This window comes from Lathamus discolor, unplaced genomic scaffold (assembly GCF_037157495.1).
Source record: "Lathamus discolor isolate bLatDis1 unplaced genomic scaffold, bLatDis1.hap1 Scaffold_170, whole genome shotgun sequence".
NCBI classification, from domain to species: Eukaryota; Metazoa; Chordata; class Aves; order Psittaciformes; family Psittacidae; genus Lathamus; species Lathamus discolor.
Window position 1 is genome coordinate 5,001 of NW_027069199.1, and position 23,723 is coordinate 28,723.

Genomic DNA, 23,723 nt, shown 5'->3' on the forward strand with positions numbered 1-23,723 from the left:
GACACAGCACTGGGACCATCAGCTCCCCATCAGCTCCCTCCATTCTCATCCTTCCATGCCCAAACCTTGCATCCCCCCCCGGTTCTTGCCCAGATCCACACAGAAATGCAGCCTGTAAATAAATACTGTGTGTCCTTCAAACCAGCCCCAAAGCCAAACATCTCAGCCTGTTATTTCGCTCTTTAATAGCCTCTTCTCCTGTTTTTCCCTTTAATATAAATTTAACTCTGTCCCAGGCTGGAAATAATTATATAGTGGGGAAAAGGGTTTTTTTTTTTTGTCCCTTTTTTTTTTTTTGGCTTAATAACTTTGGCGCTGGTGTTTTGCAGCTTTATAATTCACCTTCTGCGTGGAGAAAGGGGGGGATGAAAGAAAAGACCTAAAATCTCTGCTCGGTTATAAATAACAGAGGCCAAATAAATCAGGCTCCAAAGCAAACAGCGGGAGCCGCGGGATGAGGCTCCATCCCAGAGGGTTCATGCGGGGATCCCACTGTGGAGCATCCCTCCCACTGATGGGGAAAGCAAAAACTCACGGACAAGCCAAGCTTGCTGCTGGAGATGGGTATTTTGGGCCTGGTTTTAATTAATAGGAAGAGATTCCGGGTTATTTTGAGCGGGGTGAGATTCCTTGGGTGTTTTTTCCACGTGATGCCGGGGTTTTCCTGGACATCCCACTCCGCCTCCTTGGGGTTTTCCCCCATTAAACGCCAATTGAGGGGGTGGAGATGAAAAATACTGACAAATTACTTTAAAAATGCATTTCCCCCATCTTTTTCAGGTGATCCTGGGCGGGGGGAGGAAGTACATGTTCCCTAAAAATGCCAGCGATGTGGAATATCCCCATGAGGACAAGCACCGGGGCACCCGCCTGGACCGCAGGGACCTCGTCCAGGCGTGGTATGAGGCCAAGCCCCCTGGCAAGGTGACAGGGACATTGCTTTGGGGGCGGGGGAAATACCCCACTGTGGCCTTACAAAGCCATTGGGGGCATGGAATATTGTGGGGAGAGGGGGGATAGAGCAGCCGCGGCGTGGCTGAGGGGATGGGGAGGTGACAATGTGCCTGTCCCCAGGTTGCCAAGTACGTGTGGCACCGGAGGGACCTGCTGGCGCTCAATCTCAGCCGCGTCGACTTCCTCCTGGGTGAGTCCTGGCACCCAAGGGTGCTCTGGCTTTAACTGGGTGCTGGGGTGGGGGGGAGGAACACCCCTAGCCTGGCCTGCGGTGCTGGGGCAGCTGGAGTGGCCAGCCAAGGATGCTGCTGCCTTCAAGGGATGCTGGTGCCCCCCCAAGATGCTTACCCCAAAGGGATGCTTTCACCCCCAGGATGCTGGTACCCCACCTTGAGACACTGGTACCCCCTAAACATGTTGGTACCTTCCCCTGGGGATGCTGGTACCCCAAAGGAATGCTGTTACACCCCTGGGGATGCTGACATCCCTCCCTGTGGATGCAGGCTGGTTTTGGGAGCCCATGGCACAATTCTCCAGCCCGGGATACAGGGTTCAGCTGGGCTGGAGGAAGGAAGGGCTGGGAGCATCCCCCGGCTCCTATCTAAGCACCGGGGATCCGGTGGCCTGAGCCAGCAGAAGCAGTCGGTGCTGCTGGATCTGTGTGTCCTGTCCCCCGCCTTTTTTGTTTATTGGTGGGGAAAGGATGTGCCCAGCAGTGTCATTGTCCCCAGGCCTCTTCGAGCCGGGTGACATGGTGTACGAGCTGGACAGGAACAATGAGACGGATCCGTCCCTCACTGAGATGGTGGCTGTAGCCATCAGGATGCTCCAGAAAAACCCCCGGGGGTTCTTCCTCCTGGTTGAAGGTCTGACAGGGGGAATATGGGGATGCAAAGGGGAGTGGAGGGGATGTGGGGGTCAAAAGGAGAGTGATGGGGATGCAAAAAGGTGGGGATAAAGGGGGTGATGGGGGGATAAAGGGGGATGCAAAGTGGGGGATAAAGTGGGAAATAAAAGGGGTGATGGAGGATAAAGGAAGATGGGTAATATTGGGGGGGATTAAAGGGAATGCAAAGGGGGAATAAAGGAGGCACAAAGAGGGACATAAACAGTGAGATAAAGGGGACCATGGAGGTGTCAAGGCGGGGATAAAGGGAATGATGGGGGAATAAAGTGGGGAATAAAGGGACAGTGGAGGATGAAAAGGGGGAGATAAAAGGGGGAATGGGGAATGCAAAGTGGGTGATAAGTGGACAATGGGGGATGTCAAGGGGGGGGATAAGGGGGGAATAGGAGGATGCATAGGTGGGATGAGGGCTGTCAAAGCGGGGTGGAGGGTGATGCTGAGCTGTGCTGGGTACCGCAGGAGGCCGAATCGACCATGGGCACCACGAGGGGAAGGCGAAGCAGGCGCTGCACGAGGCGGTGGAGCTGGACCGGGCCATCGGGCTGGCCACTCGCCTCACCTCGGTGCAGGACACGCTCAGCGTGGTCACCGCCGACCACTCGCACGTCTTCACCTTCGGCGGCTACACCCCACGAGGGAACCCCATCTTCGGTGAGTCCATGGTGGGCACGGGGTGAGGAAACACCCCAGGGACAACGTGGGGATGGCCCCGTTGCGCTGATGGTGCCGCCACCGCCAGGTCTGGCTCCGATGCAGAGCGATGTGGACCGCAAACCCTTCACCTCCATCCTCTACGGCAACGGCCCCGGCTATAAAATAGTAGCAGGGGAGCGCGAAAACGTCTCCGCTGTTGATTTTGGTGAGTGGGTTTTGGGGCACCCCCCCCTGAAATCATAACAACCTGGATAAATCAGTGCTTTTCACTGGTTATACTAATTTGGGGCTATCTTTTACCCCAGCGCACGCTGACTACCAGGCACAATCAGCCGTGCCTCTGCGCCAGGAGACCCACGGCGGGGAGGACGTGGCCGTCTTCGCCCGCGGCCCCATGGCCCATCTCCTGCACGGCGTCCACGAGCAGAACTACATCCCCCACGCCATGGCTTACGCCGCCTGCATCGGCTCCAACCGAGCCCACTGCAGCGCCGCCAGCCGCCCCGGTGCCTCCGTGCTGCTGCCCTTCCTCGCGCTTCTCTTCCTCCTCTGCTAAAGTGCCTCTTGCAAACCACCGAAGGGGGGGGATTTATTTTTAATTCCTGCCTCCCTCCTCCCTTCTCTTTGGGTTTTTGTGGATGGCAGCGCCCGGGAAAGAGGAGAGCAAAAAAGAAAGACTCAGCGGAGCAAAAAGCAGCCGCCGGCGGTTTCGTGCTGGGAGCTGCCTCTGTAAATACACGGTTCCTTCCCCTGTAATTAGCATCCTTGCCTGCCCTAGCCCGATCCCACCGCGGGATTTGGGATGGGAGCCGGAGCCTCAGCGGATAAAACCCCCCTCTTTGAGCCAGACGCAATGGGGCCGGGTCCCAAATCGCTGCCCGGTGCCTTGGCTGAGGACTGACCCCAACTCACCACGTGTGTGGCGACCCCGAAACCACACGAAGATGGGGAAAAAAGATCAACTCCCCGGGTTAATGTGTCCCCAAAAGTTGGGGTTTTTTGTGCCTTCTGCGTGATTGATTCCGCTTTAAAAGCCTTCGGTTTGAAACAATGCGCTGCCCCGGGAGGGATTTGGGGTGGGAATTGCAGGGAGAGGGGAGCAAAGGGGGAGTTAAGGGGTGGTACCCGCTGAGAGGGGGGGAACTAGGGGGGGGATTGAGGCTGGAGAGGGGCCCTGGCTGTGCCAATGGTGCTCTGAGTGTGCGAACGCTGCCTGAGCTGAGCACAAGGGTGCTTTGCACGTGCAGTACTCGTGCAAGCGCCGCTGTTCCCGTGCAAGTGATGCTTTGTGGGGGCAGATGCCACCGGCGGCGCGTGTGCGAAGGGGCGCACGAACAGCCCCTTGCACACCCCCGGGTGCATCCTGCGTGTGCAGCACCCCCTGAGAGCACCCCAACCCCCGTAAGCACCCCTCAACTCCCCATAGAGTACCCCGAACCCCCCGTGAGCACCCCCAAATCCTTCCCTGAGCACCCCCAAACCCCCCCAGTACCCCCAAACCTTCCCTGAGCGCTCCCAACTCCCCCCCCCCCCTTATATTTATTTACCGGCTTTATAAATAAATCCCTGCTCCGGCTTCCCATTAACCGGAAGGCTCCGGAGCAGGCGCTGGCCTGGATTTGGGGGGGGGTTGGGATGCTGTTGGGACACCCCCACTTCTCCCGGCGCCCTTCGCACCCGCAGCGGCGGCGTTCCCAACCGCGGCACAACCGCTTCCCAGAACCCGGCTATGTTTAACCGGTCCCGGGGTGCCGAGCGGTTTTGGGGGGTTCGGGGGGGGGGAACCGGGGGTTTGGAATGGTGCCGGTGGCCACCGGCCAAAGGCCGCTCCCGACTCCCGGGTGGCCACGGAGCCAAAGAGCGGGGTTGGATGGGTGGTTTTGGGGGGGTGGAGGCGTGGTTTGCTGTGCTCTGGGGTACCCAGAGCCCCCCCCCCCCCCAGGTAGCTGTAACTCGGAGCAAGGCTTTGCTCAGCCCAAGAGCCAAATTTGGGTAAATGACTCCCCAAAATGGGTGGATAACGCCCCCAAAATGGGTAAATAACTCCTCAAAATAGATAACCCCCAAAATGGCTAAGTAACACCCCAAAAATGGACAAATAACCCCCCCAAAAAGAGTGAATAATGCCCCAAAATGGGTGAATAACGCCCCCAAACTGAATAACCTCCCAAAAATGATTGAATAACCCCCCAAAATGGGTGACTAACTCCCTAAATGGCTAATGGATAAATACCCCCCCAAAATGAGTGAATAATGTCCCAAAAGGGGTGAGTAACACCCCCAAAATGGGCACATATCCCCCCAAAATGGATAAATAACCCCTCAAAATGCATAGATAACCTCCCCAAAATGATTGAGTAACCCCCCAAAATGGGGGAATAACCTCTAAAATGGATAACCCCCCAAAATTGCTAATGGCTAAATAACCCCCCCAAAATGAGTGAATAATGTCCTAAAAGGGGTAACGCCCCCAAAATGGGCACATAATCCCCAAAAATGTATAAATAAGCCCCCAAAAATGCATAGACAACCCCCCCAAAATGATTGAATAACCCCCCAAAATGGGGAAATAACCTCCAAAATGGATAACCCCAAAAATGGCTAAATAACCCCCCCACACACAAAGTGCATAAATAGCCCCCCCCAAAATGGGTGAATAATGCCCCAAAATGGGTCAATTCGGGTGTTTTCAAGAGCACCAGCTCTGATGTGTGAGGTTTTGGGGACCCCCCCCCCATTGCCCCACAGCCGTAGCGATAAATAAACCTTTATTTTATACAGGACTCACAGGAAACACAAACACGAATTTGGGGGGGCTTGAAAAAATAATCCCCCTCCCGCCCCCCATTCCAGCATCCGACCCATTCCGGAGCTTTTTTCCCTTAAAATAAAGGGGGGGACAGGGGGATTCCCCACTTTGGGTTTACCCTGGATCTGAGCCCCCATTTTCCTTAGGGGGGGGTTGATGCTCGGGTCGGACCCGCTCTTCATTTTGGGGTGACAGCAAGGGGGGGACTTCATGGTCCATCACCCCCCCCCAGGGGGATTTGGGGTGACGGAGATTGTCTGGAGGGTGGGGACACCCCCATTTTTGGGGGGGTCCCCCCATATCCTACACTGGGGACGATGGCTTCAGCTCCTGGCACATGGGGGGGTTGACAACCCCCGGGGATGGGGGGTGTTAACTATGAGCCCTGTGCAAACGGACATCAGTGGGTGCACCCCAATATAGGTATCCCCATACTGGGGTGCACTTGTGGGGGGGGGGGGTACAGCCTCACCGGATGAGGGGGGGGCCTCTCCAGCTGGATTTTGATCTCGGGGCAGGGGGACTCAGGGGGACGTCGGCCTGGAGGGGGGGGGGGGGGGCATGAGTTGGGGTTCCCCCACTAAAGCCCCGCAGTGCCCTGACGCCCCGGTGATGGGCTACCTGTGGGGGTGCCGGGGGGGTCATCCGGCCACGGGGGGTCGGTGAAGGCGTCGCGGTGGGTCCCCGAAGGGGAGCGGCTCTCCTAAGGATGCGGGGGGGGGATATCAGGGGGGTGCAGGGTGCCCCCCCCCCCCATCCCTGCACCCGTTATCCCCCCGCCCCCGGCACCCCGGTACCCGTCCCGGCTCGCTCGGCTCCTCGGGGGCGCTGCCGAAGCTGCTGCCGCTGGAGGAGGAGCGGGACAATTCCGGCGGCTCCGGCTTCTCCCTGCGGAGGGACCGGCCCCGGCCATGGGCAGAGGCTGGCACCGCGCCTGCGGCCGCCGCCGCCCGTCCCCGAGTCACCCCGTCCTCGGGACGTCCCCTCCCTGCGCTGCCTTTGCCCCGCACCATCCCAGCCCCGGGACAGCCCCTCCCTGCGCAGCCTCGTCCCCGCGCCATCCCATCGCTGGGGGTCCCATCCCTGTGACCATGGAGTGTCCCACCCCTGCGCCCCTCGTTCCCATCCCATCCCATCCCCCAGATACCCCATCCCATCCTTCAGATATCCCATTCCCATTCTATCCCATCTCTCAGATACCCCATCCCATGAAATCCCTTTCCTCAGATACCCCATCCCATGCCATCCCATCCTTCAGCTATCCCATCCCATGCCATCCCATCCCTCAGATACCCCATCCCATGCCATCCCTTTCCTCAGATACCCCATCCCATGCCATCCCATCCTTCAGCTATCCCATCCCATGCCATCCCATCCCTCAGATACCCCATCCCATGCCATCCCATCCCTTGGATACCCCATCCCATGCCATCCCTTTCCTCAGATACCCCATCCCATGCCATCCCATCCTTCAGCTATCCCATCCCATGCCATCCCATCCCTCAGATACCCCATCCCCTGCCATCCCATCCCTCGGATACCCCATCCCCTGCCATCCCATCCCCATGTCCCACACCACCACACCAGTGTGTCCCCATGCCCCCCACCCCTGTGCCACGTCCCCTCCACCCCACGCTGTGCCCAGGCCACCCAAATGCCACTCCATCCCTGTGCCACCCCCTTGTCCACCTCACTGATACCTTGTCCCTGTGCCACCCCGTGTTCTGTCCCAGCCCAGTGCCCTCCAGTCCTCGTCACCCCGTCCCAGTGCCACCCTGGCCCATTGCATCCCTGTGTTACCCCACGCCAGTACCACCACGTGCCGGTACCACCACATCCCCGTGCCACCACGTCCAAGTGCCACCCTGTCCTTGCACTGCCCCATCCCATTGCGCTCCAGTCCCCACATCACCCTGATGGCACTGTCCCCGTGTCACCTCAACCTAGTGCCACTATGCTCTATTGCATCCCAGTGCCACACCATCCCAGTGCCCACCAGTCCCTAAGTCACCCCGTCACCCCAACCCCATGTCACCCCACCCCTGTGTCACACAATCCCATATTGCTCCTCCCCATGTCACCCTGCCCCATGTCACCCCATCCCTGTGTCACCCATCCCTGTGTCACCCCATCCCCTGTCACCCCAACATTATGTCACCCCAGCCTTATGTCACCCCAACCCTGTGTGTCCCCATCCCGTGTCACTCCATCCCATGTCACCCCATCCCCTGTCACCCCAACCTTATGTCACCCCAACCCTGTGTGTCCCCACCCTATGTCACCCCATCCCTGTGTCAACCCAACCCTGCGTCACTCCATCCCATGTCACCCCATCCCTGTGTCACCCCAACCTTATGTCACCCCACCCCTGTGTGTCCCCATCCCCTGTCACCCCATCCCTGTCACCCCCTCCCGTGCCCCCCCGTCCCCGTGCCCCGTCCCGGTGCGGGACCTGTCCTGGTGCCGCTGGCTCTCGGGGGAGCTGTGCGCGGAGCCGGCGCCCTCGGGGGTGGCGTCGGGGCCGTCCCTGCGCGGAGGGGGGGGGGGGCACTGGGGTGACCCCGGGCGCGGACGGCGGCCGCCCCGCCCCGCCCCGCCCCGGTACCGGCGCTCACCTGCCGGCCGGCGCCTCCTGGATGCTCTCGATGCCGATGGCGCTGGAGCGGCGGGAGCCGAGCGGGCCGGGCCGCCGCCGCGAGGGGCTCTTCCCGGGCACCAGCAGCGCCTGCGGGGCGCCGTTAACCGGGACCGGGCTGGGGGGACCGGGGGGGGGGCACCGGGGGGGGGCACCGCGGTACCCACCTCTTCCACCGAGCCCAGCCCGATGGCGCTGCCGCGGCGTCCGCGCCGGCTCCCGGGCACCAGCAGCGACTGCGGGGGGGGGCAGCGGGTGAGAGACCGGCACCGGCACCGGGAGGGGCGGGGCTACACGGGAGGGGCGGGGTCAAGGGGGTGGGTGGGCGGGGCTTAAGAGTGGAGCCGCGGATCTGCGAGGAGCAGGAATACCCCGTGGGGCGGGCGTGGCCTGCGCTGGGAGGGGCGGGACCAGAGCGGTTTAGGGGCGTGGCCTCACAGGGTGGGTGTGACTTCGCCCAGGCTCCCGCAAGCTGATTGGCTGGTGGCGCGGGGGGCGTGGCCAACGCGCAGGGGGCGGGGCTCACTGGGACCGCCCCCCCCCGCTCCGCACCTTGAAGGACTCGAAGAAGCCCGGGGCGGCGGCGCCGTTGTCCGGACGCTCGTCCTCGGGGCCCAGCCCCAGCATGGCCTGGCTGCGCGCCTGCAGCTCCTCGTGCAGCGTCTCCAGCAGCGCCGCCCGCGTCCGCTCCTGCGCACCCGCAGCGGCACCCACGTGCACAGCACCCATAGCACCCACGTGCACAGCACCCATAGCACCCATGTGCACAGCACCCATGTGCACAGCACCCACAGCACCCAAGTGCACAGCACCCATGTGCACAGCACCCACAGCACCCATGTGCACAGCACCCACAGCACCCATGTGCACAGCACCCATGGCACCCATGTGTGCAGCACCCATAACACCCATGTGCACAACATCCACAGCACCCATGCGCACAGCATCCATAGCTCCAAGTGTACACAGCACCCATAGCTCCTATGTGCACAGCACCCACAGCACACATGTGCACAGCATCCATGGCACTCAGTGTACACAGCACCCACAGTACCTATGTGCCCAGCACCCATAGCTCCCAATGTACACAGCACCCATAGCACCCATGTGCACAGCATCCACATCACCCAGTGTACACAACATCCACAGCACCCACAAGCACCTAATGCACACAGTACCCATGTGCACCGGACCTACTGCTTCCACAGCACCCAGTGTACACGGCACCCACAGCACCCATGTGCACTGCAGCCATGCGCACATCATCCATAGCACCCAGTGTACGCAGCACCCACAAGCACCTAGTACACAGTACAGTGTACACAGCACCCAAGTGCATGCATACACGGCACCCACTTCCAGGCACTGCACCCACATCCTTTGCACCCACATCTGTGGAACTGGGCGCTGCGCCTGCAGTGTGGCCCTTGGGTGCCGGGCACAGCGTGGGTGCTGTGGCTGCAATGAGCACCCTCATCCACAGCCCCACTGAGTGCCCAGCACCCACATAGTGCCCAGCACCCATGGGCCCCCCTGCAGCCCCCCAGCACCCACACGTCACCCACCTCCAGCTTGGCGAACTTCTCCGCCTTGTAGCAGGCGTACTCAGCATTGATGAGCTTCGTGAGCAGGAACTCCTGGAACTCGGGGCCCTGTGGGGCAAGGGGCAGCCCTTGGGTGGGTGCCACCCTCGGACACCCCCCCCCCCCGCCCCCCCAACAGCACCCATGGGTGCTCACCTTCCTGAACACAGCGGGGTCGGGCAGCGGCGGCCCGAAGAAGGGGACATCATCACGGGCAGTGACGGAGACCTGCGGCGGGCGGCAGGCAGGGGGTGACGGGGGCAGCCGGTGCCCCCCGCGCCCCATGGATGGGGGGCAGAGGCTGGGGCGGGGGTGGCACCTTGTAGAGGGGCCCCTGGTCGCTGCCCGGCTCCAGCTGCACCACCACGAAGGCGTGCAGGAAGTTGGAGGCGATCATGTCCGGCACGAAGGGGGTGTTCTCGTCCTGGAACACCACGGCCACGATGTCGTTGCCGATGTGGCGCTTGCGCTGCAGCTGCGGGGACATCGGGGCTCAGGGAGGGACGGGGAGGGCGGAGGGGACAGGGGCAAAGGGAATGGCAGCCGCTGTGCCAGGGGGTGCCCGACAGCGCCCATGGACGGACACGGAGCTTCGGCATCCCATAGGCACTACCCAGCGCCCATGGGTGCTCTGCCGTCCCCCTGTATTCCATAGATAGCACGGGTATCCCCCAGCACCCATGGGTGAACACAGAGCTTCGGCATCCCATAGGCATTACCCAGCACACATGGGTGACCATGGAGCTTTGGCATCCCATAGGCATTCCCCAGCATCCATGGGTGCTCTGCCATCCCTCTGTATCCCATAGATAGCACGGGTATCCCCCCAGCACCCATGGGTGACCATGGAGCTTCGGCATCCCATAAGCATTCCCCAGCACCCATGGGTGCTCTGCCATCCCCCTGTATACCATAGGTAGCACAGGTATCCCCCCAGCATCCATGGGTGACCACGGAGCTTTGGCATCCTATAGACATCCCCCCAGCACCCATGGGTGCTCTGCCAGTGTCTGCATCCCAAGGATGCTCCCCATCATCCATGGATGACAATGGAACTTTGACGTCCTATAGACACACAGGCATCCCTCCAGCACCCATGGATGCCCATAGAGCTTTGGCATCCCATAGACACCGCCCAGCACCCATGGGTGTACTGAAAGCCCTTGTGCTCTGCAGTAGATGCTCACTAGCACCCCGGGGTGCCGTACCAGCCCCTGTGCCCTGCAGATGCCCCCCAAGACCCATGGATTCCCATGGAGCTTTTCTGTTTCATTGACACCCCCCTCAGCACCCATGGGTGCTCTGCCTCCCATAGATGTACCCCCATGCACCCATGGGTGTACTGCTAGCCCTCGTGTCCCACAGATGCTCCTAAGCACCCATGGGTTCCCCACAAGCCCCTCACCCCATGGACACCCCCATAGCACCCATAGGTGCACCCCACCCCCCCTTCCACCTCATGAGGGCACCCAAGATACCTCCATCTGCCCCCAGCACCCATGGGTGCCCACCTGCTGCGCATCCCCCTCGGTGTAGGGCAGCTTGGTGGAGACGTGGAACATGATCTCCTTGTCTCGGAAGTGGCAGTAGATGGACTCGCTGCCCGTCTGCCCATGGGTCACATCCAGCCCCCCCCGGAACCTGTGCGCGGAAGGGGACACCCTGAGCCCGGCAGCACCCATGGGTGTCCCCCCAGCACCCAGCGCCCCATCACGCACCCCTTGAAGTCGCGCAGCTGCACCCGCTGCCCCAGCACGTCCAGGAACTCGGTGAAGGCCGGGCTCTCCTCCGTGGTGCCAAAGAGCTCCTCCTCCGATGTCTGCGGTGGGGAGGACGTGGGTGCACCCCAGCACCCACAATGGGACCCCCCCATCGCGGCCCCCCCCACCTCCCGGTACCTGCCCCAGCTTCTGGTAGATGACCCCAAATTTGAAGTGGTTGCTGAGCACGTGCTCGTCGAAGGCGAGGATGAGGCGGGAAGCCTGCGGGAGCACGGCGAGGGTGGGTGGGGGGCACCCATGGGTGCCCATGGGTGGCTCCGGCCTCACGCCCCGCTCACCTTGGGATAGAGCACGGGGTAGAAGCGATCCACGTTGACGTCCTCGCACACCAGCTGCGGGAGGGATGGGGGATGCGATGGGTGGCCCAGGGTTAGGGGGGCACCCATGGGTGCTGCAGGAGGTGAGGCACCCACCTTGGCCATCTGCACCACGTTGGGGAACTCGGCCAGGCAGGAGATGGGCACCACGTCGTGCAGGGTGCGGGTACGGGTGCTGTGGGGTAAGGGGGGGGTCAGGGTGGTCCCCTACCTGCAGGCAGCACCCATGGGTGCCCCCCGGGCCCCTGCTCACCGCAGCAGCAGGTGGAGGTGCTCCTGCTCATCGTACTTGAGGGAGAAGACGAGGTGGCCCAGTGCTGGGTCCAGGGAGTAGTAGTTGAAGTGCTCCTGTGGGGAGGGGGCCGAGCACCCATGGCTGCGCCAATGGGCGCTCACACTGGGAGGCACCCAGGCTCGTCAGCACCCATGTCCATGAGCACACATGATCACAAGCACCAATGTCCATGAGCACCCATGCCCATGAATACCCCATGCCCATGAGCACCCCATGACCAGGAGCACCCCATGCCCATGAACACCAATGTCCATGAGCACCCATTATCACAAGCAGCAATGTCCATGAGCACCCATACCCATGAACACCCCATGCCCATGAACACCAATGTCCATGAACACCCATGCCATGAGTACCCCATGCCCATGAACGCCAATGTCCATGAGCACCCATGCCCTTGGGGCACCCATGCCTATGAGCACCAATGTCATGAGCAACTACACCTATGGGCACTCGTACCCATGGGCCACCTTTAGGATGCTAAAGGCCTGTAGGATCCCCATGCCCATGGACGCTCATGTCTATGAGCACCCATAACCCTGAGCACTCATCCCCCTGGGGCACCCAGGTCCATCAGCACCCATACTCACAGATACCACCACCTATGGGGCACCAACATACATGGGTTACATGCAATGAGCCACCCATACCCATGAGCACCCATGTCGTGGGGCACCCAGGTTCCTGAGCACCCCTACCCATGGGCACCCATACTTATGGAGCCCCCATGCCCATGCACACCCATGCCCATGGGGCACCCAGATCCATGAGCACCTATACCCATGTGGGTCCCATGCCCATAGATATCCACACCTATGAGTCACCCATGTCCATGGGTGACCCTTGTCATGGGGCACCCATGTCCATGAATACCCATGCCCAAAGTTATCCACACCCATGAGTCAACCTTGTTCAAGAGCACCCATGTGCATGAGCACCCTGCTCATGGGACACCCAGGTCCATGAGCACCCATGTCATAGGCCATCATTATCCAGGAGCACCTATCTATCTGCATGAGCACCCATCTGCATGAGCACCAATCTGCATGAGCACCCATCTGCATGAGCACCCTGCTCATGGGACACCCAGGTCTATGAGCGCCCATGTCATAGGTCATCATTATCCAGGAGCACCTATCTATCTGCATGAGCACCCATCTGCATGAGCACCCATCTGCATGAGCACCCTGCTCATGGGACACCCAGGTCTATGAGCACCCATGTCATAGGCCATCATTATCCAGGAGCACCTATCTGCATGAGCACCCATCTGCATGAGCACCCATGCTTATGAGGTCTCCATGCCCGAGCCCACCTATAGCCATGGAGCACCCATGGAGCACCCACCTTGCCCAGGAAGTGCTTGCGGTAGATCTTGGCCGTGTGGTTCCCCTCCAGCTTTGCCCGGGCGCTGGGTGCCGGGGTCGGGGGGGACTCGGGTGCCGCGCTCAGCTGGTGGTTGGTGCCCTCGATCCAGTAACCCCCAAACTGCGGCAGGAGGATGAGGGGGAACGGCCCCTCCCGGCCCAGCACCTGCACCCACAACCCAGATGGGTGCTCAGCACCCACCATTGACCACCCCGCTGCTCGCGGGCCCTGGCACCCGTCTCTGGAGGGGAGCGGGTGCTCTACCTCGTGCACGCTGGGGTAGGGGATGTAATCCTCTTCCGTCTGCAAGACAACGGTGGGTGAAGGCCTTGCTGGCACCCATGGGTGCTGGGGTTGGTGAAGGCCTTGCTGGCACCCATGGGTGCTGGTTGGGTGCCCCCACCCTACCAGCACCTACCTTGAGCGACGGGGGGACAGCGTGGCGCTGCTGGGCCATCCTGCTGCCCTGCGGGACATGGGCGCTGTGGGTGCCCATCCCAAGGTGGGCTGATGGGGATCCCTTGGGTGGGGAGCACCCATCGGGGCTTACCTCGGGGTGGGGTGGCCGAGGGGGCGGCGGTGCTGGGTGCAGACAGGTCTATGTGGTGCGGGGGGGTCCTGGGGGGCCCATGGCGCTTCCTGGGGGCGAGGGGAGCTCCCCCACAGCCCCCTTGAGCCGCGTTAACCCTGAAGCCTACTGACGGCAGCGGGCCCCGTCACCCCGGAGGGCGCCCCCTGCGGGCGGGAGGCGGCGCGGCGCGGGGCAGCACCACGGACAGCGCCGAGCCCCGGGACCCGGCCCCGTGCAGCGGCCCCGGTGCCGGTGCAAACGGGGCCGTGCTCGCCCCCCCCTCCCCGTGCAAACGGACCCCGTCCGTGCGCGGCCGCGAACACCCGGCCCCGAGCGAGCGGGGCCCCGGAGCGAGCGGGACCCATCCCGGGGCAAACGCAACCGGGGGCGAACGCGACCCCGGTGCCAACGCGACGATGTCACCGGTCCCGGTGCAGGCAGGACCCGTGAGCCGCAGCGTGACTCCCCCCGCCACCCCCCCCCGGGCCACCCTGCGCGGTCCTGGGGGGGGTCCCCCCGCACCCCCCGCATCGCTTCGCTCCCCAGCATCGCTTCGCTCCCCCCCCCCCAGCACCCAAAGTGGGGGGAGCTCGGGGGGGGGGTGACCCAAATCTGGGGCGAGGGTGGGGGGGGGACGGGCAGAGAAGATGGGGCCGGGTTGGGGGGGATCTGGGGCAGGTTGGAGGGGGACGGTTGGGGAGGGGCAGGTTTGGGGGGCCGTTAAGGGGGGGGGGGCAGGTTTAAGGGGTAATTCATGGGGGGCAGATTTCGGGGAGGGGCAGGTTTGGGGGTGCCGGCGGGGGGGGGGGGGTTTGATCCCCCCGCTCAGGCCCGGAGCATCCCCCCCCCACCCCGCGCTACCGGTACCGGCAGCGGCTGAAGGTCACCGGGGAACGGGCCCCCCCCCGGTGCTGCACCGGAGATGGGGAGGGGGCAGGCGGGGGGTGCGGAAGGGGGGGCCCCGTCCCCGCGGAGCGGCACTTACCGGAGGGGCGGCGGGGCCGGGGCCGGGGCCGGTACCGGAGCGGAGCCGGTACCGGAGCGCAGCGGAGCGGGGGCCCCGGCGCTCGCAGCCACCGCGCCGCGTCACGTGCGGCGGGGCGGGGCGGCCCCTCCGGGGGCGGCCGGCACCGGGAACCGGCACCGGAACCGGGAACCGGCACCGGGAAACCGGGAACCCTCAACCAGGAACCGGCACCGGCGCTGGGGAACCGCAAGCGGAGAACGGCACCGGGACCCGGCACCAGGCAACGGCAACCAGGAAATGGCACCAGGACCAGGAAGCAGCACTGGAAATGGGAACCAGCAACCGGGCACCGGCAGCACCAGGGAAGGGCACTGGAACAAGGAACGGGCACCAGGAACTGGGATCTGGGACTGGGAACGGCCTCCCCCCGTCCTGGGCTCCCCCATCCCAGGATCCAGGTCCCCCCCATCGCTGCCCACAGCCGGGGACACCCCCAAACCCCTCCCTGGTCCGCAGGGAACCGTCTCCATCCTCCTGCCCAAGCTGGCACCCGGGTACCCCCCATCACCCCATGAGCCTCTCCCATAGGACACAAGGACCCCCAGCACCCACCCCCCTGGGGCCACTTTGGTGTCAGGAAGGACACCCCAGTTTGGGATCCCCAGGGAAGGGCTCCTTGGGATGCGCTGGGATACTGGGCACCAGCCCAGGAGCTGCCCCAGCCCATTGAGCATCCATGGGTGCTCCGCTTCCAGGCTCCGTAAGAACCATTCCATGTGCCACAGCCAGCGTGATTCCCACTCCCGCCAGATCCCACTTGGTCACATCCCACCATCCTTTTTGGGATGGCCCGGAGCGCGATGTGGGGCTTAAGATCCCACCCACCGCACGTGTGTGCACTTCCATTGAGGCCTCCACAGCTCAAACCACGATTTTAATGGGATAATGCTTGGAAATAACAGATACAACAGGAATTTGGGCCTTTGATCGTGTCTTGTACCCGCGGCACATCTGTCACATACGGAAACGTGGATGCAGCTCATCCCTTCCCACCGGGCTGAGAGGTTTAATTCTGCAACGTTACAAGCTCCAGAATGTTGAGAAGGTAAAAAAAAAAACCGGGGGAAAATAACAGCAAATGGAAAAAACCCCATATGGAATTTCCAAGGAATATGTACACACGCGTGGGCTTCAGTCGGGGAAGGAGGAAAGCTCCTGAAGGATGGAGCAGCTTCAGCACGCTGAATTCCTGCCACGTCTTTACCTCGGGAAAGGCTCCACGGGTCCAGACTGCCCCCCCCCCCCAAATCACCTTTTAGAGTTCCATGGCTCCCTGAGGCCGGGAATGGGCTTGGGAATGGGCAGCTCCGGTTCAGTGGAAGCGGCAGGAATGGGGAGGGAGCCTCCCGGGAGCTACAGGTGTAAAAAAGAACCGTATTTGTTAGTGCATTCCTGACAGGATGAGGGCGGAGGAGGGGAAAGGAACGCCTCTTCCCATGGGAAACACGGCACGCACCGGGGCCCCTTTGCCACCATGGGCAGCTGCGTCCGAGGGGAAAAAGCTGCTCCCCGAAGTCATTAAAACACCCAAACGGTGCTAAAATCCCCCCCAGTGCACAGGGATCCAGCGGTCATCGGCGCCCATCCGAGCTTTGGGCCATTCCGGGGCCCCGGCGGCAGGACCCAAAGGGGGTTTTGGGTGAAAGAAAGGAGGATTTGGTGTGGGAAAGAGCCAGACATTCCTCACAAGTAACAATTCCTTTACTTCCATGCTGCACTGAACGAGTAATAGCGGATCAAAGACAGGATTATCCGGAAGAAGCAGGTTGCGCCTAAAGAGTTCCTCGAGAACGGATCAAGGGGGGGTTGTTGGATGGGATCAGGACCCTCTGCAGACAACACCACGTGGGGCTGGGCCGGGGCTGGATGAAACCCCAAAGAGGGCCCCGCTGGCGCCAGGGCAGGGGGTCCTCCAGTGCAATCTGCTTTGACATAAGGCATTTTGATTTCTTTAGGGGGGGCAGTCACTTCCGAATGGGATTCTGCCTTCTGGAAGAGTCAAAGAGTTCAGTCCTGTGTCCACCTGCTCTGTTTTAATGCCCTACCATGTCAAAATCCTCTTCCCTTCTGGTTGTGCCTCTCTTGCCAATGCTTAGGAAACCATCAGTGGCCAAGTAAACCAGTCCCTGAGGAGGAGAAACAACCAGCAAGAGGTGATGATGGTCACAGGATGGAGACGATGAAGGGAGCGTGGGCTTAAATGAAGGGGGAAGGGAAAGGCAACCCCCAAACTCACCTTTAAATCCTTCTTCAGGCATACAAACTGGGGAGGGAAAGGACAAGGCATCGCGTTAGCAACCTCCCAGCAGCTGTTTCTTAAAGGATCTTTTCTACCACTGAACCTCCCATGGGCACTGACATTGTGGAATCATGGAATGGTTTGGGTTGGAAGGGACCTTAAAGCTCACCCAGCTCCAACCCCTGCCACGGGCAGGGACCCCTTCCACTGCAGCAGCTTGCTCCAAGCCCCTGTGTCCAACCTGGCCTTGAGCACTGCCAGGGATGGGGCAGCCACAGCTTCTCTGGGCACCCTGTGCCAGCGCCTCAGCACCCTCACAGGGAAGAGCTTCTGCCTAAGAGCTCATCTCAGTCTCCCCTCGGGCAGGTTCAAGTCATTCCCCTTGGCCTGTCCCTACAGGCCCCTGTCCAAAGCCCCTCTCCAGGTTTCCTGCAGCCCCTTTAGGCACTGGAGCTGCTCTCAGGTCTCCCCTTCAGGAGCCTTCTCTTGTCCAGGCTGCCCCAGCCCAGCTCTCTCAGCCTGGCTCCAGAGCAGAGCTGCTCCAGCCCTCGCAGCATCTCCATGGCCTCCTCTGGCCTCGCTCCAGCAGCTCCACGTCCCTCTTGTGCTGCTGCCCCAGAGCTGGAGCAGGGCTGCAGGGGGGGTCTCCCCAGAGCGCAGCAGAGGGGCAGGATCCCCTCCCTGAGCTGCTGCTCACGCTCTGGGGGTGCAGCCCAGCACAGGGGGGGTTCTGGGCTCAAGCGCTCACTGAAGCTGGGTCATGGGGAGCTTCTCATTGACCAGCACCCCCAGGTCCTTCTCCTCAGGGCTGCTCCCAATGCAGTCTCAGCCCAGTCTGTGTTTGTGCTTGGCCTGGTCCCAGCCTTGCAAAACAAAGCTTCAGCACCTCCATTTTCAACCCAAACCCAACACAACCCTTGCCCACCAACCCTTCTCCCACATCCCAGTGGTGAGGTGCCTTCCCTGAACCCCAAAGCTTCCAAGGTGTCCCCCACCCCTCACCTTGCATAACGTCGTCCATTGCTGCATAATCTGCAATGGGTTCATCAGCCTGGAAAACAAAGTGGAGCAGGGGATTAATGAGGAATCACCCTCATGTGGAAGCTCACAGCCCTGCTCGGGGGGGAGCAGGGACCAGCTCTCTTGCCCCAAAACCATCTGGGAACAAGAGGGGAGGACTCACTCCCTAATTTAGCCGTATTTCGGGCTGGGACACACACAGCTCAGCAGCAAAATCCACCTAAGAGATGCTCTTTAAACAACCAAGCTAAAGCAAAGAGGCTTTTCCTCCTCTGAGAAGAAGGACCTCATGAAACCAAGCCACCGAGCAGCCACGGATGGGCACATCTATCCCCCAGCACTTTCCACACGCGCCACAAGGTGTTTCCCTTTGGATGTACGAAACCCCAGCTCAATTCCCCGTGTTATCAGGCTCGATTTGAGCAGCCCCAGCCTCACGTTACCTTTAACAAGATGACGGACTCGGGGATGACTCCCAAGCTGCCCAGTGTCGCCGTGTCGTCGCTCAGCATCTTCCCATCGATGGACAAGTTCTGGTCGAAGGGAGCAACTGAAAATGCATGCATGATCTGTGCCAACACAATGAGACAGGCTCACTGGGTGCTGAGGGAAACACCACACTGCTGAGCTGCACAAGAACACGTCCACAAGAGCAACACGCGCCTTCCCATGCCCTGCGGGCCTTTATGCTCCTTCCTTCCATCCCCTCCTGGCCGTGCGCTCCCGGATGCTGCGTTTTCCTCCTCTGTTCCATGGAGGAAAACCCCCTTACCTGGATTTTCAGCTCCTTCAGGGTCTGGTTAGCAGAAACGAGCAGCGCTTTCTCCCCTCGGACCTTGCGGTGCCGGGTGCTTCGCCGGATGCCTTGTTTTTGGTAAGGGATGTAGCTCTGGTGCGAGATCTTCTGGCGCTTCGCCCCGCCGTTGGTCTAGGAGCAAGAGGGAAGAGAATCCAAATAGCAGGAGCTTAAGGTTGGGATTAGAGGGAAAAGCACAACCTCCCCACACCCCGGCCTGTGTTCCAGGTGAGTTGGTCATGCGAGGGAAGGCACAGAGTGCTGCAAAGCCCTTTGGAAAGCAAAGTGAAGCGTGCAAGGATCAAGAGGAGCGAGGGATTTGCCTTGAAGCCTCGGTTCCTGCTCCTACACTAGTGCAGGGTGGGCACCAGCCAAGCACAGCAGTCACCATCAGTACCTGCTCCCTCCGAAACAACTCGGTGGTGTGGTGCCACCCTTGAAATGAGATTTAGACACTGGTTTTGGCCTGCTCGTGGTTAAGGGAGGAGGAAGGGGCTGTCCCACCATGCTGCCTCGAGGGGACGATGCACAACCCAAGGGACCTGGTGGTGGTTTCGATCTCTACCTGGTTAAAATCTGGGTCTTGCTCCCCCTCTGGCTTGTTTTCCTCCCTTTCCTCTTCCGCTTCTGAGCTGCTCACGTTGAGCTCCGGAGCAGCGTCCTTCATTACCTGAAGTCATAAAAACCATTCTCCATAACTAACCCGCCAGCATCATCCCAAAGCCTGTCACAGCCCGGGATGCCACCTCAGCCCGAGGAGCTCAGACAGAGCAGGAAGAACATGGGAGCTTGCTCCACGTGCTCTGCAAAGTCTTCTCCACCCCCTCCCCATCTGCACTGAACCACGGGGGGATTCGGAACAAGCTTCTCCATTGAACTGCAGGTGCTTCCTGCTGCTCAGGACCTTCCCTCCTCTCCAGGCAAAGTCTCCAGGGGCCTGGACTGATTTCTTTGCCATTAGCTGGCTGCCTCTCTGGTTCATCTAAGTGTATTATGAAAGCCCTAACGCAGAGAAAGGAGTGTTAGCCCCGAATCAGACCCTCATCCAGCCCTGCAGCAGAGCCACAGAGGCACTCAGCACCATTATTTATGAGCCTGGAGGCTGTAAGTAAATGAAATCTAAATAATTTACACAAGCATATAAATCAGGAGGCTGCTCAGTTCCACGTAGGTCACTCCAGGAGGCACGGATCTGCCAGATGACAATTCCCATCCAAGCTTTGGCTGGAGCTGGGGATTGCAGGAGCCCTGGGGATGGTGCGCTCCATCCAGGAGCCTGAGAACTCACTTCTCCATCAATGTATTTACAGTTAACGATGCAATCCCAGCTCCCAAACATCCAGCAGCAGCCACAGCCTCCCCAGAGCCCTTCGGATTCCAGCAGTGCTGCCCTGCATTGATTTTACACGGCTGCAGCACGGGCAATGGGATGGAAGCGCTGCCTGGCTCTGCTCTTGCAGAACTCTCCTCCCCTCTCTCCGACTCCAGCTGCTCAGCAAAGAAAAGCTGCCTCTTGTTTGCCAGCCCCACGTGCGAGCTCCATCCTGCCCAGCACCAGGGGAAAAAACCAAGCAACCAACCCTCCTCTGCACCAGAGCCAAGATACAGCCTCAGGATGCAGCCCCGAGCCAGGCTGCAAACCCAGAGCTGATGAATCATGGAATCAAGAGTGGTTTGGGTTGGAAGGGACCTTAAAGCCCATCCAGCTCCAACCCCTGCCACAGGCAGGGACCCCTTCCACTGGAGCAGCTTGCTCCAAGCCCCTGTGTCCAACCTGGCCTTGAGCACTGCCAGGGATGGGGCAGCCACAGCTTCTCTGGGCACCCTGTGCCAGCGCCTCAGCACCCTCACAGGGAAGAGCTTGTGCCTAAGAGCTCATCTCAGTCTCCCCTCGGGCAGGTTCAAGCCATTCCCCTTGGCCTGTCCCTACAGGCCCTTGTCCAAAGCCCCTCTCCAGGCCTTTTGTTGGCCTCCTTAAGGCACTGAAAGGCTCAAGGCTGTGCTGTGTGCTCTACAGCTCAAAACCACAGCAGAAACCATCCAGCCTCCACCAACCTGCAGTTCTCTGGGCTCCAGCTCCTCCCTTACACTGGCAGGGATGTAGAGGCAAAAAACCCAACTCCACGCTGTGAAGGTGCAGGAACACCTTTAGCTGAGCTTGCCCGTGAGCCTTGATTTCCCCCTTAAAGCACAGACTAAGCCCTAAGGAGGGAGATTTACTGTAACCAGCTTTTGGGTGCATGTAAAGCCAATTCTAGACCCGAAATCGATTCTTAAAGGCCCCAGCAAAGCAGAGACATAGTTCCCAGCTTGACAAGGGATCCTGAACCCCATCTCCACCTTTGCTGCTACTTCCTCAGCACGGAGGTTAAGAGTTCACTTCTATCTAGGAATAAACGTCACTTGAGCAACTAGGAAAGGAAATAACAAATACTGGAGGGGGAGGAGAACAGGTAGAGCCTGGGAAGACCATTATGAAGTCAGAAATAGTTACACCAGTGCTTAAAATAACCCAAGCTGGACACATCCATGAAGATAACCCGGTAATGCAAAGGAGTCGGTTTGGCAAAAGGAAACCTGGAGGAGGCCAAATTGTCCGAGCAGCTACAGACAGAGCTTTCCCATCTGCTGTTTGTGCCAAAGCGATAGGAGCTGCAGAGCTGGGTGCTTCCTGCCTGCAGAGAGCAGCCCACCACCACTAGTGTCCCCCCAGCAGGTCCCAGCCCCATGGGGACACAGCAGGCCATGGCGGCTGGCTTGCCACCACATCTGGATTCTTCTCTGGATGCTCAGCACAGCTCCTGTTCAGTGAAACAGAGCCAGGAGGAGCAAGGAGAGCCCGTACCTTCTTATTATCCACCACTTTATGGATGTAGATGGTTGCCTGGGTGTACTCACGCAAGTCCCGCTGCTGTTGGCACAACAGCCCTTCTCTGCACTCCGGACAGAGCTCTGGGGAGGCAGAGACAAAATGCATTTCATTGCTTCAGCTCCTTGGAGATCCCAGCCCAACAACTCCGAGCATCCGCCAAGCTCCACGTTTACCACCCATCCCCTTAGATGCGAGCCTTTAGCCCATTGCCCAGAGAGCTGGCACAGAACAGAGCCCAGGGAGCAGCAGAACATGCACTCACGGGGCTCAGAGGTGTAAAGGGCACCCTCGGGGTCCGCCCCGGGCGCTGCTGTCCGGGTGATTTTGATGACGTGATCCACAACAAAGAGTTTTTGAATCCTCTCCCACTCGCTGGGCCATATCAGAGCTATACTGTGCAAAGGAACAAGAACGTGCTTTATGACATGGAAAAGCCAAGCCCTGAGCTGCCCAGCAGCCTCCCCTGTTGCTTTTAGTCTTGTTAAGGAAAGCAAAGCTCCAAAAATCAATCCCTAACTCCAGCTACACACGAGGGCCTGAACACCCAAGATAACAGGGAAACAGCAGCGTGCTGTTAGTGATGCTGCTCTGCTCCAGTCACGCCGGGGGGAGGCTGGAGGAGGAGAAGGAGAGGAGAGGAGAAGGAGAAGGCGAGGAGAGGAGAAGGAGAAGGAGAAGGAGAGGAGAGGAGAAGAGAGGAGAGGAGAGGATCTGCTACTTTTAGTGCTGCATCACTGCAGAAGCAACGCTACGGAGCATGAACTCCAGCCCAGTGTCCAGCGCTCCGGGGGGCAAGTCCCATGGAAGGCAAAGTGTGAGGAAGCCGGATGTTTCTATGCCTTGGTCAAATTCAGGGGAGTTGATTGTTAGGAACCAGCCAAGCTGAAGTAAGCTCTTTTTTCTTCCTGACCCAGCATGCTCTGACAATTTAGGTGTTGCCTTGCATGAAGGCTAAGGAGGGTCTGAGCAAGCTTATGTGTTAATTTCTTCAAGGACAAGCATTTGCTCCTTGTGTTGCTGCAGCTCAACGCAGCTCCGGGAACGCTCCCCAGGATGACAACACCCTTCAAAGGCACCCACATGAAGAGAAGAAACTCACAGTTTGGAGTCTTCTTTGGTCATAGAAGCGTAGGTGAACATGAGGCCTCCGTGGGGGCAGAGGAGAGCGCTGTTCCCTACCGAGGACACGGGGCTGCAGCGCGTTGGCCTCCTGCGCAGGTAAAGGGAAGCGGTTTGCAAAGCGCGGTTCAGGTTATCCCACAAACCCCACAACTCTGCAGGCAGCCAGGAAGGAATCAGAGGTGAGTGTTTACAGGAGGCATTCCAGCTGGGAATATGAAAGCACTGATGAGGAAATCAGATCTGCGTGCCTGTGAGCTGCAGAGATTTCCATCTCCAGCAGCAGCCTGTGGAAGCAGGACTGAGCAGTGACCTCTGCCTGGGATCCAGACAGATGAACAAACTAATCAGGTTCCCATGTAATCCCACCATCTGGTTGAGACACGATAAACAAGGAAATGCAGGTTCCTCGCAACGTATTACAGCTAATCCAAGCTCTGCAGAGAGCAGCTTCCTTGTTCCCACCCAGGGAAACTCACCGCACCGGGACTCAAAAGCAAAACTCATTGACAGGAATAAAAAGCACCAAAATCCCCCTCCAGCCAAGTTACCTGACAAATTTCCTCCACTCTTCCACAAAGAACTGCGAAACGATGTACAGCTCATCTGTCTCCTGGAGGGGAAAAGGAGGGGGGGAAAAGGCTCTTTTGTTAATTAATCCCACAACAGAGAGGCGATGACTGCTCAGTGCTTTCTGCAGCGCTCATTCTCCTCCAGCCCTCAGTGGCTTCACCATGACAACTCCATCCAAGCGCGCTGGGAAAGCCAAGCTAAAT

General features: G+C 60.0%; 4 protein-coding genes across 14 annotated transcripts in view; 2 read left to right on the forward strand and 2 right to left on the reverse strand.

Annotated features, from left to right (window-relative positions):
* The window catches only part of ALPL (alkaline phosphatase, biomineralization associated), an 8,324-nt gene extending 4,803 nt beyond the window's left edge, over window positions 1-3,521 (forward strand). Inside the window, 6 exon segments of the mRNA XM_065664398.1 lie at window positions 781-924; window positions 1,075-1,144; window positions 1,686-1,820; window positions 2,321-2,512; window positions 2,601-2,720; window positions 2,821-3,521. Coding sequence (XP_065520470.1) covers window positions 781-924; window positions 1,075-1,144; window positions 1,686-1,820; window positions 2,321-2,512; window positions 2,601-2,720; window positions 2,821-3,071 — 912 coding nt within the window. The 3' untranslated portion in view covers window positions 3,072-3,521.
* A 1,745-nt stretch (window positions 3,522-5,266) lies between these two features.
* RAP1GAP (RAP1 GTPase activating protein) lies at window positions 5,267-15,103 on the reverse strand. Of its 6 annotated transcripts, none has more exons than XM_065664393.1 (22): window positions 14,860-15,103; window positions 13,854-13,997; window positions 13,722-13,769; window positions 13,568-13,606; window positions 13,283-13,468; window positions 11,894-11,988; window positions 11,737-11,815; window positions 11,602-11,655; window positions 11,441-11,524; window positions 11,261-11,361; window positions 11,054-11,183; window positions 9,862-10,017; window positions 9,699-9,770; window positions 9,525-9,611; window positions 8,512-8,649; window positions 8,127-8,195; window positions 7,940-8,049; window positions 7,777-7,851; window positions 6,122-6,212; window positions 5,946-6,027; window positions 5,797-5,864; window positions 5,267-5,709 (listed from the first exon to the last, which is right to left on the reverse strand). In XM_065664393.1, exons 3-22 carry the CDS (start codon window positions 13,758-13,760, stop codon window positions 5,701-5,703), a joined length of 1,764 nt encoding a protein of 587 aa, XP_065520465.1. In that variant the 5' UTR covers window positions 13,761-13,769; window positions 13,854-13,997; window positions 14,860-15,103; the 3' UTR covers window positions 5,267-5,700. The 6 variants fall into 6 exon arrangements, with proteins under 6 accessions (XP_065520465.1, XP_065520466.1, XP_065520469.1 ...); XM_065664394.1 differs by having other exon boundaries at window positions 13,854-14,000; XM_065664397.1 differs by having other exon boundaries at window positions 13,722-13,764; window positions 13,854-13,973; window positions 14,860-14,954.
* On the forward strand, window positions 13,779-14,479 carry LOC136006388 (uncharacterized). The gene is made up of 2 exons (XM_065664402.1): window positions 13,779-13,805; window positions 13,997-14,479. The coding sequence occupies exons 1-2, from the start codon at window positions 13,779-13,781 to the stop codon at window positions 14,477-14,479; spliced, it is 510 nt and encodes a 169-aa protein (XP_065520474.1).
* Window positions 15,104-15,762: 659 nt separating the features above from the next.
* USP48 (ubiquitin specific peptidase 48) overlaps window positions 15,763-23,723 on the reverse strand; it is a 33,511-nt gene continuing 25,550 nt past the window's right edge. Inside the window, exons 18-28 of one of the 6 annotated variants that reach the window (XR_010609103.1) lie at window positions 23,499-23,560; window positions 22,928-23,038; window positions 22,091-22,221; window positions 21,802-21,908; window positions 19,522-19,626; window positions 18,933-19,088; window positions 18,604-18,729; window positions 18,143-18,191; window positions 17,138-17,164; window positions 16,947-17,027; window positions 15,763-16,254 (exon numbers count right to left, since the gene is read on the reverse strand). Coding sequence is in view for 4 of the 6 variants with exons in the window: in XM_065664387.1 (XP_065520459.1) it covers window positions 17,005-17,027; window positions 17,138-17,164; window positions 18,143-18,191; window positions 18,604-18,729; window positions 18,933-19,088; window positions 19,522-19,626; window positions 21,802-21,908; window positions 22,091-22,221; window positions 22,928-23,038; window positions 23,499-23,560 (897 nt within the window). In the remaining 2 variants the exon portion in view is untranslated. Of the gene's footprint in view, window positions 17,028-17,137; window positions 17,165-18,142; window positions 18,192-18,603; window positions 18,730-18,932; window positions 19,089-19,521; window positions 19,627-21,801; window positions 21,909-22,090; window positions 22,222-22,927; window positions 23,039-23,498; window positions 23,561-23,723 lie in introns of those variants that run through there. The other 5 variants (XM_065664387.1, XM_065664390.1, XM_065664388.1 and 2 more) reach the window with 5 other exon arrangements.